We start from the raw sequence: 19,779 nt of genomic DNA, 5'->3' as shown, positions 1-19,779 counted from the left end.
TTTTTTTGCGGTACGCGGGCCTCTGACTGCTGTGGCCTCTCCCGTTGCGGAGCACAGGCTCTGGACGCGCAGGCTCAGTGGCCGTGGCTCACGGGCCCAGCCTCTCCGCGGCATGTGGGATCTTCCTGGACCAGGGCACGAACCCGTGTCCCCTGCATCGGCAGGCGGACTCTCAACCACTGCGCCACCAGGGAAGCCCAGAACTTGCATTCTTAAACATTTATTTATATACTCATTAAGAAAGATTTGAAATAATTAGTTTGAAATTATGGAGCTAGTATGCAAGCTTAAGATTAAAATAGAAAAACTGAATCAGGCAATTATTTAAAATAATTACTAAAACATTTAAGTGATCAATTATAATATAGTTGCTTAATCATTTAACTAAAGATTACTAAGACTGTGTGAATGGTTTCTCAGGTGTATTAAGGTATCTTCTAAACAGTCTAAAAGTTTACAAAGACAAATTCTAAGGATAACACCAAAATTTCTGAAGCTTTAATGAAATATGAGTAAAGGATGAATTAAAGAGCTTTTTAAAATCATTTATTTAGAACTAACTCTTTTTCTTTCCTTAATACAAACCAAACTGGGAGATGTAAAAGAAAGCAGGTTTTTACCAGTTCCCTACGGATCATTACTCTTGTTGCTCTTTGAATGCAACTCGAGATTTTTGGTTCATCCTTCATTCTGCTTTAGAGATATTGCCATGGCGGTGATACAGTGATCCCAGGGTATGCTTAGTTCTTATGAAGAAGTGCTCTCTTTTTTTTTTTTTTTTTTTTTGCGGTACACGGGCCTCTCACTGTTGTGGCCTCTCCCGTTGCGGAGCACAGGCTCCAGACGCACAGGCTCAGCGGCCATGGCTCATGGGCCCAGCCGCTCCGCGGAATGTGGGATCTTCCCGGACCGGGGCACGAACCCGTGTCCTCTGCCTCGGCAGGCAGACTCTCAACCACTACGCCACCAGGGAAGCCCAAGAAGTGCTATCTTAACTGAGGAGGATTTGTATGTTTTCGATTGACACAATGTTCTAATAGTTGCCAAATAGGATGCAAGTGTTTGCTATAATATTTTGGAGTTTTTTCCCTCCAGATTTTCTTACTCACCACTGAATTAGTCTTGGTTTTCTAATGCTGTCCAGTGAAATAAAGGTTTCAAGCTATATACATGTAGGTCTATAATCAAACCATATATGTGAACTGCAAAAACATTCCTTCTACCTTTTCTATTGACATAAGAGTGTTATACCACCTAAAGCAGACAAGATATTCTTATGGTGTAATGTGATTTTTTTATTGATGCAGTCATTTAAAGAGTACTAGTATTCAAGTACTAATTTAGTATAAATAGGAGCAAAAAAATAGAGAAGGGTTATAAATAGGCATAAATGAGAGAAATAAGGCAATAAGAAAAAACAGATTTACAGAAAATGTTTAAAAACTAATATTATTCAGTGGGTGTTTTAAAGATAAAAGGAAAAAGGGAGATGTTAAGAATTGTAAATCAGAGAAAATGTAGTTTGCTTATCCTGCATGGTAATAAAAATATAAAAAAATATATCTTCTACAAGCTATTAAGGTACATATGATGCATCTAGGTTAAAAATATTAACATCTCTAGAGAACACTTCATTTTCCTCAATAAGATGCCAACAATAGCTATAAAAACCACCCTCAGTAAAGCCAGAAACAGCAGAACTAATCTTTCATTCGCATGTAGTACATTTACACAGTCATTTCAGATTTTAGATCTCCAAATATCTTCAATGCTTAAAAAGAATCATTATATTAAAACAAGCAAAAAAAATCTGAATTTTGTTGTGCTACTATTAGGTAAGATTAAACAAGAGAATAAAAAGTGAGTTATATCTCAGCAACACAGGTGATGGTTATGTTCGGTTAACATATGATAAATGATATAATTTCCTAACTCACTAATAAAGTGTGTGATATGGATGGATATGATATAGGCATAACTAAAAAAGAGAAAGCCATATTTGAAAGCTAATCCCCAGTGGTCCCAACCAAAATAAGGTTATGCTTACCCTCCTGTCTAAATTTCTTATCAGGCAAGACAATGGAACAAAACCTTGTTACAAAATCTTTATTACATTTCCAGTTGGGAAGAGTAAATTAAAAGAAATAAAATATATAACCCTGCCAGAACTTTTCAATGTTCCCATACTGCCAATTTTACCTTCCTTGGAAGAAAGACTAGCTCTATTTTTTTCCCACAGAGAAGTATTAATTGTAAGGCATAATTCACCAGCCCACCAAGGAATAGTACTTAAGTATGCTCTTCCTGTGAGCATTCAATTAACTGTATGCTTATAAATGGCATTTCCTCTGAATGTGTATTGAAACTCACCTTATAAAATCCACAGCAGTAGAGCATTTCTTGTTTCTAAGGGACTATGATACCATTTCATGATGCTAAAACAGGAACATTATAGTTTAACTTGTTCATATACCTACCTATCATCAGACAACTTAAAAACTGAAATGGTAAATGTTCTAACCTCTAATTTTGCTAATGCTGGGATAATGAATGATCCTGTTCTTTTTAATAACTAAAGACTTCTAAAGCAATATTAATAACAATAATAATGTACCATTATTATCATTATGATTATTGTTGCATGAGCTCTTGCATCATCATTCCAGGCACCATTCTAAGTGGCTTATAGGAATTAACTCATTTAATCCTTATAACAACCGTATTGGTTAGGTATTATTATTTCCCCAGTTTTGCACAAAAATAAACTAAAGCACAGAGAAGTTAAGTAACTGGCTCTAGGTCATGGAGCCAATAAAGAGGCAGAAGTAGAATTTGATATCCAACCAGTCTCACTGCAGAGTTCACATTCTTACCTGCCACACTATATTACACTAGGAAAATATTTTTAAAAATCGTACTACACTTGGTTACCTGGGATTTTATTTTACTTTTTTAAGTGATGTTATTCATAGTTCTTTAAGAACATACTTAGTCTTATTCATAGAACATATCTGGTGAAAGTACTTCCATCCTCTGATGGAACTGTAAAGTCTATAACAAATTGCTTACATTACTATTACAACTTTGACTCTGCTTGGTTTAGGATGTGTGCTGGCAGTGTACCTTGAATTGGAAATCCGATCCTTATCTTACAAGGCTGATCTTTGGCGCATGTCTTTGTCTCCAATGTATATTTCATCCTGATTAGGCTTAAATGAACAGATTAAAAAACACAGAGATAAGACAATTACTTTAATAACTCAAATTTTTAAAGTAGAATTTCACTGCAATATGGAAGCACAACATGTCTAATTTTTCTATGCTGCCATACTAAATGGCTTTTTAGTTTTAGCTTTAATACTTCTGCTTTAATGCCAGATACTAAAGTACTATACTAGGAATAGCTCATCTTTAATAGTATACATACTTTATATATTTTTTAATTAAAAGAGAGAATGGGCATTATTAATTATATTTATCATCAGCATAGCAGTATAGTTATGCATAAGCAGCTCCATATTAAATTTCAAGGACAAAAATATATAAACTTACCCTTGATTCAGCAAGGTTTCTAGGGTCACTTATTTCAGCACCAATTAAAGGACACGGGAATAGAGACTGGTTGATACAATTTCTACACTGCAGGTAGATGGTTAAAGAACATTCTTCCATATTCCAGATGGCATTTAAAGATAAACCTGTCTCCATGCCTACAGAAAATTTAAAAAGGCCTTTCATAAACCCTGAACTACCAGATTCAACATCTCAATTTCACTTATAAAAGTCTAATAGAAAGTGAACCGCATGTTAAGACTGGATAATGTTTTTGAAACCATTAGTTTAACGTATTTTTTTAAAAAAGGGAAAATTTTAACGTTAATAATCTTTAGTCTAACATAGACAAGTACAGAAAATAAGTTTACAAAAAGAGTCATTGCTTACACTTGCTAATGTCTATTGTGTAAATTCATTTTTTAATCTTACTCTCATAACAACTCTGAGGTGAGTTTTATTGCCCTCATTTTATGGATAAAGAAACTGGGTTTCAGGGAGTATAAGTTAAAGTTAGAAAACAGTAGGCTGGGATTTAACATGTCCAAATCCAAAACTCATGCGCGATCCCTTCGGCTTAGTGCCCTCCTAAGAATCAAAATTGTTTTCAAGGGAAAAATGTAATTCTTTGCTTTCAAATAAAACCATGTATAATTGAGAGACCTACGAACAAATCTCTATAGTCTATTGTACAATAAGAATAATCTGTTTACATTAATTGTGAAACGGTACCTCTAAAAATTTTAACACCAGTTAGTTTTAAAACAGAAATTTGATTATCACATAAAAATGTGAGAATGCAATCTTTCCCGTAATAGAAGCTATAATAGAAAATACAAAAAAAAAGAGAAAATACATGAAGATTCATATTCTAAGAGAAGACTATTTTAAAAGAATATTACTTTAAATGCAAATAGTTCCTCAGCAATTAGAAAAAGCAAAGTAATTTTGCTCAAGCTTCTACACTGTAATATGTCTGTGGGAGTAGCATTGTTCCTTTTACAGTACATTCATAACAATAATAGGTATCACCATTATACATCTGCTTTCAGGACAAAAAGTTTCTCCATATTCTTTAGTTGAACTATCCACCAAACAAACCTCAAATATGCAAGGACAATATTTTATGTTGGACTGACTTTTTAATAAAGTGAGTAAAACTCCAAGTTTTTATGAAGTGAGAACTCCAGGGGTTAAATGAGCACTCACTATCTTTGGTAGGAATTAATGGTGCTATATAACAGGTGTTCAGTTATGGCGGAGAGAAGACAATAGATCAAGAGAGAACCTCTCCTATACACTCCACTCTCCCAATCTCTTTTGGGACTGAATTGCATTTGTGTCTGGAAGTCACTGAAAAAAGAGTAGTGGAAACTGAGAATGAGGAGACATTGCATGATGTAGCTAGGAAAAAAAATTAACAACATAGCCTTTCACTTCAAGCTTAAGGGTATACAGATGAAATGGGAAGGATTTGTGTAATGATAAGACTGAATCTACGCAGAGTTGTAGTTCTCAAAAAAACTTCTTATAGTTTTCCATATTGCACTAAGCCCAAAAGTTCTTAACAACCACATATTCATTTTTTGATAAATGAGTACATTCTCGCAAGAAAGAATTTCCAATTCCAGAAAAAAAAATTGAAATTGGTCAAAGCTGCAAAATACTAAAGGGACATTATTAGAACCATATGATCTGACCATGTTTCTGCAGACATTTGTAACCTAAGTAAACATTCAGACTTGTCATGAATGGTCCACCTTTGAGGGGGTAGCAGCAGGGAAAATCCCAAGTTATAGTTTTAAGTGTTTTTTATGCTTAAGTATTGAATGAATGGATATTATCACAGAACTTATGACTCAGTTTTTAAATGGGTAGAAAAGAAAGTTTAGATGAATCCACTGATGTTGAAAATGGGTAAATAATAGATGCTTGGTTATCTGAAGACAGGACTTTGGAATAAAAGTAATGTTTCTACCTGGCCATATTGCTTCTAGGAATGAGTGGAGTTTAGGATTATTTCTGAGTGAGTGCAGGGCCTGGGATAAATCATAATGTGTGGCCTAGTCCCTTCTACCGAACATTAAAAACAGGTATTGGCAGAATAAAAATGAACATGATGAACAGGCTTGAAAGTGGCCAAGAAATTGTAAAAGGGCAGTAGACAACCTGAGACTTATTTATGCAAAAGAAAAAGGACTTGGGTTTATAGGTCGTTTGTTTGTATATAATAAGCATACATCCCATTGTTTTTTAGGAGGAGCTGGTGGAACCCAGTACCTTTTATCCTATAGGTTGCTTCCATGAGCTACTGCCCATCCTTTACCCAGGTCAAGACTATCAACACATGCATGAGATCTGGATTTGTAGCCCTTGGGAATATTTTTTGGAAGTCATTATCAGACACAGATAGATCAATGCCTCATCTGTCCCAATGTGACATTTCTTATTTATACATTTTTGTTTTGAACAGAGTTTGAGATTCTGTTTTATCTTTTCTTCCTTTGCAATTCTTGAGACAGTGGAACTTATTTTAAAAAGCGAATTAAAAATTGCTTTTCATTTTAGAAGTCACATGAAAATGAAAAAGGTGCCTTATTTACACCTGAAGACTTTAGAAAACAAGGAAGCTATATAGTCATTAAGTTTATCTTCATTATTCACTGAAGTCTGATAAACCATTTATGTGGCTTTTAAATGGTTAAGGGCAGCAATGTCATTGGTGACATAAAATACATTTTTTTCTTCTGATCTGTACTCAACTCAGTTAAGCAATGGCAAAAGGATTTTGTACAATTTAATTTAACATTCAGAAAGATTCTTTGGAGTCTCATCAGCATGGTATTCTTAGAAAAAGCTTTCCAAAAAAATTCCTAAGAAAAGAATAAGATGAAAAATATTTAGGAAAGGCATAGCACACTAACAATGATATTAGTTTCCTAAAAACAAACAAACAAACAAAAAACTACTGGATGCAGTAATTTATTAAGGTGTTTGTATATGTATGTCAATCAGAAGACAACTCAATGGAGAATTATTGCACATAGTGGTAACAATAAAACAAGTATATTATCATTAAAATATATTATCAGCAATATGTACTGCTTCTCATAAAAAACTCTTTAGTTAGATGAAGTCCAAAGAATGAGATTGAGTGGCTTTATAACTGGTATCTTAATTTTTATATTCTTAGTTGTCTAAAATTGTACCTTTCTCTTAGAGTGCCTTGAGAAAGAGGCTAAGTTAATATGAACTAAACTATGTTAAAAACCGTGTGGCATGTTGCTATCAATGACCTTTGTCTAGGTACTAAATCACTCTGGGCCTCAGTTACCTCATGTTTAATATAAGGGAAGTAGATGACTTCTAAAGTTCTGGCCTACTCTAGAATATTAAAACAGTAATAAAAGTATAGTAAACAAATAAAAGCAGTACTTAACTAGAAGTTGCTAGTCTCAAGATAACATGATTCAGTTCAGTTTGTGGAACTAAACAGTGCCATAAATTGGGTACTTACTATTTTAAAGCATGTACCAGATGCAAGAGTGCCAAAGCAAACAAGGTCTTAATTTGTACAAACATACAAGTCTGGTACAAAAGACAGAAGCAAAAATAAACAACTTAATGTTGAAAATACTATGTTGAAGTTGTGCACTGCAGGGGGGAGCAAGAAAGTTAGATGAAGTATACTTAATGCATTTGGGAGGACATGGTAAGTTTTCAGAGGACTAATGCCTTAGTTGAACTTCTCAAGATGAGTATGAGTTTGTCAGGTAAAGGAGAAGGGAACTCTGCACAGATGGAAGAACATTAGCACAGGCAATGGATGTGAAACAGCATGGTTTGTTTTAAAAACTATTCTTAAGTATAAAGTTAGCACAGGGTGCCAGGAGATGAGGTTGGAGACGTTAGCAAAGACCAGATCACAAAAGTCTGGTATGTCTTAGAAAACAAACTTATGGTTACCAAAGGGGAAAGGGCAGCGGGATAAATTAGGAGGCTGGGATTAACACATACACACTACTACATATAAAATAGATAACCAACAAGGACCTACTGTATAGCACAGGGAACTGTACTCAATATCTTGTAATAACCTATAAGGGAGAAGAACCTGAAAAAGAACATATATATATATATTTGTATTTATATATATATATATATATATATATATATATATATTAAACTGAATGTGCTGTACACCTGAAACTAACATGACATTGTAAATCAACTATACTTCACTAAAATGAAAAAAAAAGTCTGTTATGTTTTCATGTAGAGTTTTGACTTGATCTTGTATATAAAAAGATTTTAAACAGGTGAGTGAAGTGATTTGTTTTTTAGACTAGTTAAATGGCAACAAAGTAGAAGGGGGACTTTTGGGGATGGACTGGTGGCAAAGTGACTAGTAAAGAACTATTACACTAGTCTAGGACTTCCCTGGTGGTCCAGCAGTCAAGACTCCATGCTCCCAATGCAGGAGGCCTGGGTTCGATCCCTGGTCAGGGAACTAGATCCCGCATGTTGCAACTAAAAGATCCCATATGCCGCAAGTGAAGATCCAGCATGCCGCAACTGAAGATCCCACACGCAGCAACGAAGATCCCACGTACTGCAACTAAGACCCGGTGCAGTCAAATAAATAAATATTTAAAAAACCACAACCATTATACTAGTCTAGAAAAGAGATTATGAAGGTCTGAATTAATGCAGTCACTGTGAAGATGGAAAGTAGGGGATAGTTGAGCGATATTGCTCAACTCAAAAACTTGGATGACCTGATATTTAATATTTGGAGAACTAGATGGATGATGGTGCCACCAGTGAAACAGGAAGAGCAGGTTTCAGAAAAGAATTGTTTTATACAAATTGAGTTTGAGATGCTATGGGATATCTAGGATGTTGAGCAGTCAGCTGGATGATGGGTCAGGAATCATTAGCAAGTAGTTCAAAACAGGATACGATTATCCAGAGGAAGCATATCAACTGGGAAGGGAGCAGGGGTGAGAAAAGAAACAACATGTAAATTTAGTCCAGTTACTCGTGGTTAGGGAAGAGAGGGGAACTAGTCAGGGAAAATACATGAGCTGAAAAGCAACGCTGAGAATCCAATCAAGACTAGAAGCCATCTACTGTAGTGACACCAATCCACACTACTATACATAAACTTCAGCAGTGCTCAACTTTCCAGTGTAGTAACAGCAAAGACAAACTGATATATTAAACTAGGTTTGGGGATTCTGCAGGACTGGGATAGAATGACAAAGGTGGATAGGAGTTCAGGACACCAGCGGGAGAATAGTTCCAGTGACTGATTATGAAGTCCAAACCTGGAAGTAAGGAAGAAAGACTGAAGGAAGGAGGCTGATAAGCTGGGAGAAAACTGAGGGAGTAGGTATAGGAGGAGGAATGGAGTAGGGTGTTGTCAATGGAAAAGGGTAGATGAAATGGAGGTGAAATCATAGGAGTTGAAGTCAGAAACTGAGGCTTTGGTATTAGGTATGCTGGTAAGGTGTTAAGAAACTGGAATTGAAAGTTATGACACTTTGGTACTAGTTCTGACTCAAATGTCACTAGTTAGCTATGTTACCCAAGGTAATGTTAAGCTTTTTGAGTTGTTTTAAGGAGATTCCTTTTTTTCATCGAAAAATATTTACTAAGCACGTACTACGTGTCAAGCAGTTTACTATTCTCCAGGATGGTTTCTACCCTCAAAAAGCTAATACTCCTTAATGGATGTTAATGTACCTTCATTTAATATTATTAAAATGTTGTAAAATTATTCTGGAAAATGCCCCTTAGGATAAAAAGTAGGATCGTGAGGCTTGCTTTCAGAATTCCAAGACTATACCTTTCATAGAGAGATTCTGGAAAACAAAAGTGGACTAATAAAATCAATACAAAGCCCAAAAATACGTCAACCAAGACCTTGATTGTGGTCTCATTACTATGTTTTATTTTCCTCATTTATAAGAATGAGGATAATACCACCTGTGTTGCTGACTTTGGCAGGCTATTTTGAGAACCGAATGAACTAACAGTTGTCAAAGCTCTATGATACACTATACTACATGCTATACTCTAAGGCACTACAGATATACTTGTTATGTTCTTGTTTTGTTCTGTTTGGGTAAGTTAACACTCAATAATCCAGAATAGAGAAGTTAAGAGATCTGAAGATGGGCACTTCAGGAAACGTAGCATATCCTGAAATTCCTCAAGAATATATTTTAAAATTGAGCATTTTTCCATTAAAATTAAAAAAAAACCTGTTAAGAATTTTCCTGTGTTAAACAGATTATGCTGTTAACTTACAGATCCTCTATAATCTTAATTGTGCTTAACAGTATGCATATACTCAACAAACACTGCCTTGCCTGTATTACAGCTCCTATCACACTGTACTATAAATAAGTGTTTACTTATATGTGAATTAGGCTGTGAATTCCTAGTAGATATATCCTCATCATACACATCTTTGGTATCCCTAGAGTATAGCACTGCTCTTAATTTCAAAATACAGCAGATGAAAAAGTAGATGAATGATTAAATGCCAGGTAATATGAAAAGTGTCTGGATTCTTAGGGGTCACAGTGGGCCAGAGAGACAGACTTCTCAACAATTAATTGCAATACCAAACAACAAATACTACACTGGGACAAAGGCAGGAAAAATTAACTTTGTCCCAGGGTCATAATGGGCTTAAAAGGTTTACAAAATAGCTGTCATTTTTGGCTAATCAATTAGTTAGCATGAAATCCAATTCCTATTTTAGAATCCAATGTGTCAAAATAGTACTGTTTATGAATATCTCAAAGAGAATGTACAAAATTCTTTGTAAGTTAAAATTGGTAAAATCACACCCTTTGGAAAAAAAGAAAGAGAAAAGACAATCTCTGGCCCACAGCTGAAGGATTAGAGAAAATGTAAGGGATTTAATGCTGTTAGGGTAAGAATAACAAATTTGGAAAGAGAAGGGTCACTAGTCTTGAAATTAGTCAAATGAAATAGGCATTTATGAAAGCCAAGTATTCATATATAAAGTCCTGATAGAAATACATTATTAATAGAATGTATCAATTAATTTAGTCAGTAAATATAATGTTGGGAGTACAGCAGTAAACAACACAGACTGCCCCCACCCCCAACAAAAATCCCTGCCCTATGAATTGTACATAGAATGTTCTCAGTGCAAATTACAGATTTCAGTGTTCTGCTGATGACATTTTTGTTTGTAATGTGCACACATTTTAAGATATAAAAATGAAATGTAAAAAATGGAAAATACATTTTCACAATATTTAACTACACAGAATTTTTAATAAAGCTCCAAGTGCCTTTCAGCGCTTGGACCAAATTCTAACAGGTTTATTAGTCCTTTTGAAGGTGCAATTTCAGGACACTGAGAAAACAATTGTACTAGATTATTGTTGCAGTTTCCTAACAACTACCATTTGGACAGTGGTTCAACATTTATAAAGTACTTTCACATATTGTATATCATCTCATTTAATCATCACAATACTTTTCTTAGGTAGATACTGCTCCCTTTTTTCACCCCCAGAAAATAAAGCTGAGGCTCAATGAGTTAAAATAATATGACCAAGGCCACTCAGTAAATAGCAGGGCCAAAACTCAAACTCATACTTTTGACCCCCAATTCTGTTATCTGTCTCCTTGTCTGATGTAAAAAAAAAAAAGCTTTTATGCACTCTACTGCATCTGATACTCATAATGTTTGATTTATTTCTTATGAAATTATTATTTATTAACATTTTAAGGTGAAAAAACAGAAGTCCAGAGAAGATAAGTAACTTGCCCAAAGTAAGTCAGCAGGTGGTATCAGAACATGTTTCCATGTCTAATGGTAACAAAGCCCATGTATATTGCCAATCAACTTTAAAGACTGAAATATGGAAATATTAATACATAATCTACCTTACTGTAAGTTAGGTTGGTCCATACTAAGGATGGCACAGAGTAATTTTTTATATTTCCTACTGCCTTCTGCTTTAGGTAACCACAAGCAATAAAATCCTGATTGGCCAGGTGGATTACTTGGGTCCTTTTACAACAGATACAATAAAAGAGATCAATGTTTGAAAGGATGGTTAACATTTAAATATGAATACCACAACACTAGTTTGAAAAAAAGGGAAAATATACCAAGACAATTCTTGATCCAAAATAACAACAATCAGTATTTAATATCTCTAAATCTTTTCACTATATATGAATCATACATAAAAGACGATGGCATCTAACTTAGTTTACATACATGACATGCCACCTGTACAATCAGTACTTTGTAACAGAAAGGAGACAAAGGAAACCTTTTAAATTAAGCTTTGTAAATACAGATGTAAAATAATGTGAAATGGTGAAATTTTGGGTAAAAGCACAAGAGAATCAAAATCACAAAAGATCAAAATTAAAAAACACAAACTATAAAGCATACTAAAATATGTACCTCACTGTGCCTTGTGAACAAATATTCCTTTTAATCAGAATTTACCATTAGATTTTCAAAGGTTAATTTCTGGGAATACAATTTTTGTTTTCCTTGTAATACATTGAAACTTGTTTATTACAGAGTAGAATTTGGTATAAGATGGGTTGTTTTGGATCTTGTCCAGGAGTTCAGTTACTGAAAGCACTTCATTATAAGATGGTTTCACCAATAAGGTGATCCACTGGCTCAGATCACATGGATTTTACAACAAGGCCCCATTGTAGAGTACAGGAAGCCAGGCAGCTAATGGTCTATCAAATGAAACCTTAAGAAACAAAATGCTTTTTTTTTTGGTAGACATGAAAATTGTTTCAGGCTAGAGAATCATAAGCCTAGGTCATCTATTTAAATTTCCATTTCCTGAAGTGATGTCTTTATGTTTAATCGCTGCACAGATACTTTATATTAAAGTTTTATCTTCCTTAGACATTCACTGTTTGATGTGGTATTAAATTTATTTTTTATTATGAAAAAGTTCAGAAAAAATAAGTTCAGTTTTAATACTGCCTTTTTATTTACAAAAAATTGACTGCATTTGTCTATAAAAATAGACAAGACTCTACCACAAATTCGTAACAGTTAAAGTAAAATCTTGTGCAGCTTACTGATAAATCTGAGGCTGAAAAGATCATGAGCAAGAATAATTCTGTAGTAAGCAAATGCCAAAATAATGCCATCAGAGATTAAATAACTAAATAACCAGTCTTTCAAGTGATTTTACAATAGGTGTTTTGACTTCATGGAGTTTTATAAGCAATTTCAAAGAATTAAATATTTTGAATGTGTTTTACTACAGGAACATAGCATGAGAAGGTCATATTGCAGAAAAATAATATGGAAAAGCATGTGAACTTAGAAACAATACAAAATTAAAAACCACTTAATAATTAAATGCATAGTAGTAGCACAAAGAGTTGTCATTAATTTCCAACACAATTATTAAAGATTTTAAATGATTCATGTAAACTTTAAAAGTCAAGTCATGAAGCATCTACTCTTCACAATGTACCTTTCTTCCATGAACCAAGCCCCTTCTCCAGCTGGTAGTTTTCCTGATTCGTGGCCTGAATGTTCTATGTATTTTCAGCCCTTAAATAAATTCAGTATTAGATGATTATTTCATATGCATGGAACGGGTAAGGCAAATTACTTGATAAACAATTTCTATCTTATATATCTCAGCCTTAAAAAATAAACGAGACAAGTAACTTACCCTTCCTACTACACAATGCTTCTTTATTGTCAGTTTATCTCCTATCTGTCTATCTATCTATCTATCTATCTATCTATCATCATTAGGGAAGTCTTTGTATAAAGCAAGAGTGTACTCCAGATACATGATTGATTTACCAAGTAATAATTGAGGGCTTGCGATGTGCCAGATACTCTTTTAAATGCTTTTACATGTTTTACCTTAAACTTTCTAAAACATCTCTTTAAAAAGTATTTTATCACTAATGAAAACGTTTTACCTCACACTCTTTATAAAGGCTAGACTTTACTTCTTGCAATACCAACCTGGTCAAGGCTGTGATCTGAGGAGACTATATACCTGATTCAACCATGATACCATTGTACAAAATTTTTGAAGCACCTCTTGGAATTACTAAAAGCTTGTGCCACATCTCTATGTACATTCTCAGTAATGGAAATTTTTAGCCTTGGAGAGAATTAGATTTTGGAAAGAATAAATTATATCTAGGGAAAGGGATGGTATTTGAGATCAAGCTGGATAATAACACTAAAAAATAATGTGTTTGATTTTTCTCAGGTAGTTTACCAAATCTTCTAAGGGCAATTTTAAGGATTCAAAAATATTTTAATTGAAGCACTGGTAAAATAAATACTTGCTTCCCAAGTTATTATGTACATATTCATACAATTATTCATGTTACCTTTTATACAAATGGTTTGCTTTATTTTAAGCATTTTGCAACCAAAGCAAATGAAAATTTATTCAGAATAAAATATCAACATATATTCCTTTAAATTATGGATTTTTAAAGCTGAAAGGGATTTGCATGATTTTATAGTACTAAAGTACACATTTCACAGATGAAACTAATTCCCCAAAAGGCATGGTGATTGCCAACATGACTTAGCAAATTAGTGGCAGACCCAAGAATAGAGCCCAAGTCTCTTGTCTTCTACCTGGTATTTTTTCTACTACCACACCACCCTTGATGTGTGGATTAAGAACTGTTCCAAAGATGACAAATGATTTCACCCTTTCAAAACAATTTAAAAATTACCTTCTAATCCAGTGCTTGAAACTTTTTACTGATCACCTAAGAAAAAGATCTAATACTAGGTGGGACTGAATATATCCCAATCTGCAGATAAATTCTTTAACTGGTAAATTATCAATTTAAATTTCTTTGAACTATGCTTAGAGTTGTAACATCCAATGTTATAGAAACAATTAAGCTGTATTCAATATAAATGTCATCAAAATGAAAGTAAACATATGCATATATAATAAATCATTGTTCCAAATGAATATAAAAGATACCTGACTGCTGAGAATTTTGACTTGAAAATAATAAACCGCATCAACAACTTGAACAGCTCATAAAATTTCGATTCAAATCACTCCAAGAAGGCTAAATGTCTATTGAGTAACAGATGTTTCTTGGAAAAGATTGGTGAATGTATTTTTGGAATGATGTCAGAGAAGAGCTACTTTTATAACCATTTTTGATCAGAAGTGTAGCTTCATTCACAAAAACCAAGAGTCAAAATTTACAGAAAAGCTTACTGGGCTATAAGGGAACATTTTTCAGCTACAGTTACATGTTTAGCTTTACTTATTAAATTTATATTTGAAGTTTTCTATCTTAGTTGCATAACTGAAGCCTTTATGCTAGAACATGTCACTTTTTTCCGCAATGGTGATGAAGCTAAATAATTAGAATTGAAAATTTGGAGTCCTTCATTTGGCATAATTTTACATAAATTTGTTTAAAACATGCTTGGTTTTGATTTAACAAACAAAAATGTAAAACAATTTCAATTAAAAATACATGTAGTTTTCTTCCTTAATTCTTAATTACTTACAAGTAGGCAGTTTAATACAGGAATATACTTTTCAAGAAAACTGATTTCTAAAAAAAAAAAACCTCAGACTGATCTGAGGTAAAATCTACAGTGAAACATGACTGAGGGGTAACTGGATTAGATTGCTATTAATTTTTACACATCAGTATGAAAAAAAATGGATGAAGAGGACTACAAAATACAAATATTTATGTGAAATTTAAAGTGCCTTAGGAAACTACATATCTTCCAGATTGATTAATTTAATATTGCATTTAGCTAAGGAAGACTTGGAGGAAAATATTTTTTATGAATCAATTTATCAAAACTTGAGAATAGTAAAACTTATATTTCTGAACATAATATAGACTTTGGATTAAAGTGAATTATATATCTCAAATTAAAAAAAAAAGCTATGTCACTTATCCAATGTACAAATTATCATTTACAATAGAGTTTAATATAAGCATGACGACATGTTTTTATACCTTGACAGTTAAGTATTACTACCTAACACCAGGGAACACATCTTTATTTTTGGGAGGAGACTGTTTAAAGTTCTTTATATCCATTTCATGAGTTTTTTCCCAGTTCCAATTCATTTATATGAGTCATTTTTACATTACTACCAATGTCATCAACTTTACTTTCTTTAATATGTGTGAGTCTATTCAACTTTGTGCCTGTGCAATCCTCAGCTTTCATTTCTCTGACTGAATCCATTCCTTTCATAGTTTTAATTTCAAAAAGATCTTCAGCTAAAATGCAATTTGAATTATTAGCCAATCTGTTGTCTCTATCAGTTCCAACTACTTCATTCTTTTCTTCATTTGTATCTATGGGATCATAAAGTTCGGGTGTAAAATAGATAGATTCATCCTCTGCTTCTGTATTTGAAGTAGAAAGTTCAGCTTCTTCACTTACTAGAGATAACAGAATGTCTGGATCTTCTGGATTCAGGAGAGTAGCATTGATCTTTATTGATGGAACAATGGTTTCCGATTGAGGGCATGGTCCAAGTGATGTGTTTACTGTCAGAGAGGACTCATATTTATCAGTGAGTGGCAAAACTGCTTCACGTCCCTTTTCTGTTTTGAAAGTGGAAGAATTAGAGGCACAGTCCTCTGATGACCTAAACTTAGGTGTTCCAGTCAGAATTTTACCAGTAAGATACTGTTCCAGAAAATTACTGCCAGACCAGCTAACTCTGTTTGTTTGTTTGTTGAAGGTTGGGCTTGTGGACCTGGAAATCACAATTTTTTCTGCTCCTACTGCCTGGGCAGACTCTTCCAATAATAATGGATCATCTACAAATACAAAGATATGAGTGTTAACTTTCTGTTCCTAATGTAATATTTGTTATATTAAAACAATTTTTGTTAGAAATACTGAAATAACTGTATAGGATACATAATTGAGAGCCCATAACAAGTAGTAGCAGGACTTCCATCTTAGAATGGAAGCATTCTAAGCAAGCCATCTTCAAGCACAACATGTTAACTCTGAAAGGAATCTTAGGTCTCCAGTTGTTCCCAGCCCAAGTTATAATGCTGTCTGGTAAACTATCAAATTCCACACCAGGGACCTCAGAAGTGAACAAGAAAAGAAATGGTAAAAAGGAAGAGGAAGAAGGATGAGTAAAGGAGGGAACAGGCTGTAAAAATGCCTTAAAAATCCACTCACCAGTGATTGAGAAAAACTGACCTAGACTAATTCCCTTAAGGAAACTGACAGCCACCAAGACTAAGTTATTTGCTTAAAGTTATAGAATTGGTTGGTAATCAGACCTGGACTAGAACCTAGCTTTCCTGATTATCAGTATAATGGCCTAGAATTCACTATGACATTTAGCTAGGATAGAAGCATATACTATAAAATATTTAAAAAGTAATATATTAAAGTACTATTATATATTAATTAAAACAATTAAAATGATATCCAATGATACAGAACAGTTTGACAAACTTTTTCTATAATAGGCCAGACAGTAAATATTTTAGGCTTTGTGGATCACATTGTATCTGTTGCAACTACTCAATTATGCTGTTCTAGTGCAATACATACAACTACTCAACTCTATTGTTGTGTACAATATATAAATGATTGGGTGTGACTGTATTCCATTAAATTTTACTTACAAAAACAGCAGGCCGAATTTGGTCCGCAGGCCATAGTTTGCTAATCCCTGATGTATTATATTCTAATATATTTTAAACTATATTTTAATTTTCTAAATTATATTTTAATCCAGTATATTCTGATATTTTAAAATATTATTTTTTTATCATTTAGAATAAATGACTCTCACTTCTCTAAAATAAGAAATTCATGTTAAGACAATTATCTATAAATTAGGTCAATTTTTAATATCACCTTTAGAAAAACATTACCATTTGCATAGTGCTTTACAATGTTGTGACATTTATCATCTTATTAGATCTTTACAACCCAACCTGGAGGGATAGGTAGGCAGATATCCCTTCTATTAAGACTCAAAAAGTTAACTGACTTGCTCGGGAGTGGGGGTCACAAAGTTAGTTAGTGGCAAAGCTTCTAAGTGGAAAACCAGAAAATATGTGTAGATCTCCTCAAAAATTTGTTCCCATTCTGATACAAATTATTTTATGATAACACCTTATAATAACCAACATATTTAAGGACATTAATCTGTAGCATAACAAATATCATTTCACTAAACACAATGAAAGACTTCTCTACCAAATGTAAATGGTTAGAACTTTTCATATTTTTCTCCTTTCTGGAGATGATGTCTCTTGGTAAAGATGGACTTTTATCTATCATTTTAGGACACTGTAGCTCTTAGACACATTTTTACTTTACCTTCCCTAGGATATTCTGGTGATAGATGGCTTGCTGCTTCTAATAAATAAGTTGAGGTATTATCCTTCAAACAAGCCACTGCAAGCGGAGACTCATTGTCCTGTACAGATTTTCTGTCTTCTTTGTATACATCAATGACCTTTCGGTGCCTTTTGGAAAATTCAGCCAAGGACTCCAGCGCACTCTCAAAGGTTGGATGGTGCTGAATCAGCTGCCGAACCCACTTAGAAAGTCCTAAGGCAAAAAGTCAACCCAGCAAAGAAACTTTGGTTATTCAGTGAAGATATTATGTATTAAGAAAAAAAAATTAGATAACTTCTCTGGTGAGGTAATCTACTTTGAATTTAGAGGATACAGGGTGGTTCTCTACATTTTTCCTGCCTTTTTACCTTCGTGTGTACAATAGGTTCTTGTATCAGTAGCATTTCTCTTTACATGCAGTGATTGCCAACTGGATGGAGGGAAGAGGCAGTGGGAGTAGAATGGAGATGGGAAAATATTATTTGTCAATTAAGAATAACTGGGGAATAAGGCAAATTTAATTTTATCATAATTCCCCACAAAAAATTACCTACCTTTTAATTGCAGAGAAAATACAAGTTCTAAACACAATCTTTTATTCTGACTTTTAAATTTGACTCCTTTAGCAAAAATAAATTCAAGATCACAGTCTCATAGTTTTTTTGTTTGTTTATTTGTTTCCCTTCTCCTTCCAATTCCAAATATATCAAACTATTCTGGGAGTAAAAGGAATAACACTGTTTTATGGGCAAATCATGTCCTATCTGAATATTTATTATATAATATTTTTTAATATATAAATAATCAAGTTGTAAGGGACAAGGTTTGACCCTGTGACATGTGAAAACTGCATAAAAATAAACCATATTAACAGTATAAGGTGTTTTGGAGTATGACTCACTTCAGAATGAAATTCAGATATTTGGACTTTAGAAAATAAATATTCTCTGCTGATGTTACTAAAACATCATCTTTTGGAGTAATTTAAAAAGTCACTATGGTATTTTAAGTTGAGAGGAAGGTAAGACAGGGCTTCAAGCAACTTGAACTATTATTCTTTCATTTCAAATACATTCCTTTAGTTTTTTTGTTTAATGGAGCTTTTCTATCAACTATTCTTTTGCATGTTGAATTTAAACAAAAATTAGTCATCAAATGGAATTTGTATGTTGTTGTGCTGTATTGCCTAGATAAGATTTCAAAGTTTATGAGTCTCAGAAAAAATAAAAACCTTACAGAAAATAATGGAAAATACTTAATTCAAAAAAATCTCTCAACAAATCTGAACTACAAGGTAAAAATTTCAGTTCTAGATTTTAAAATAAGAAAAAAAAACTTAAACAGCATTTCTTTAAAGTTCTTTATTTTTGTTTGCTTGGGGAAAATAATTATACCAAATAAGAATATGAAAATTTCCCAAATTGAAAAATTTTAGCGTTATAGTTATTGCTTTCATTTCGAACTTTTTGTGATCAAAGAAAGCCTTTTCAGTGTAAAATGTCAGTTTGCTTTTGAAAACTTGAAAGAATCTGAGCTCCACCTGCTGACTAAACATGAGCACTTAACATTTGTTTTTGGTTATATCTTGGCCTTGGCTTGCTTTACAGGGAAAGAGAAGAAAAGACTAATAAAACAGCATTTCCTGCTTCAATCCAGGTGGATATGTTTTAATATTGAACCAAATATAATAATTAGGCTCTGAAATATAAAAAGTAGAGTCCATACCCATAGAGAGCCAATCTGAAACAAATTAAAAAATTAGCATCTTTTCATTATAGTATGGTATGAACTTTTTAGCTCTAAAGATAACAAAAACG

At 33.3% G+C, this 19,779-nt stretch overlaps 1 protein-coding gene across 7 annotated transcripts in view; it reads right to left on the bottom strand.

Moving 5' to 3' along the window:
• Positions 1–11,733: 11,733 nt before the first annotated feature.
• Positions 11,734–19,779, bottom strand: part of BRIP1 (BRCA1 interacting DNA helicase 1) — a 201,000-nt gene continuing 192,954 nt past the window's right edge. For 4 of the 7 annotated variants that reach the window (XM_027087283.1, XM_027087287.1, XM_027087282.1 and 1 more), the window contains 2 exons: positions 17,942–18,175; positions 11,734–16,407 (listed from right to left, as the gene is read on the bottom strand). In XM_027087283.1, the coding sequence (XP_026943084.1) occupies positions 15,674–16,407; positions 17,942–18,175 (968 nt within the window). In that variant the 3' untranslated portion in view covers positions 11,734–15,673. The remainder of the gene's footprint in view (positions 16,408–17,941; positions 18,176–19,779) is intronic. The other 3 variants (XR_003428779.1, XR_003428778.1, XM_027087284.1) reach the window with 3 other exon arrangements.

This window comes from Aethalodelphis obliquidens, unplaced genomic scaffold, assembly GCF_003676395.1.
Source record: "Aethalodelphis obliquidens isolate GAN/ISIS:26980383/991018 unplaced genomic scaffold, ASM367639v1 scaffold58, whole genome shotgun sequence".
NCBI lineage: Eukaryota > Metazoa > Chordata > Mammalia > Artiodactyla > Delphinidae > Aethalodelphis > Aethalodelphis obliquidens.
The sequence above is the reverse complement of the archived record's forward strand: the minus strand, read 5'-3'. Positions and strand labels throughout refer to the sequence as shown.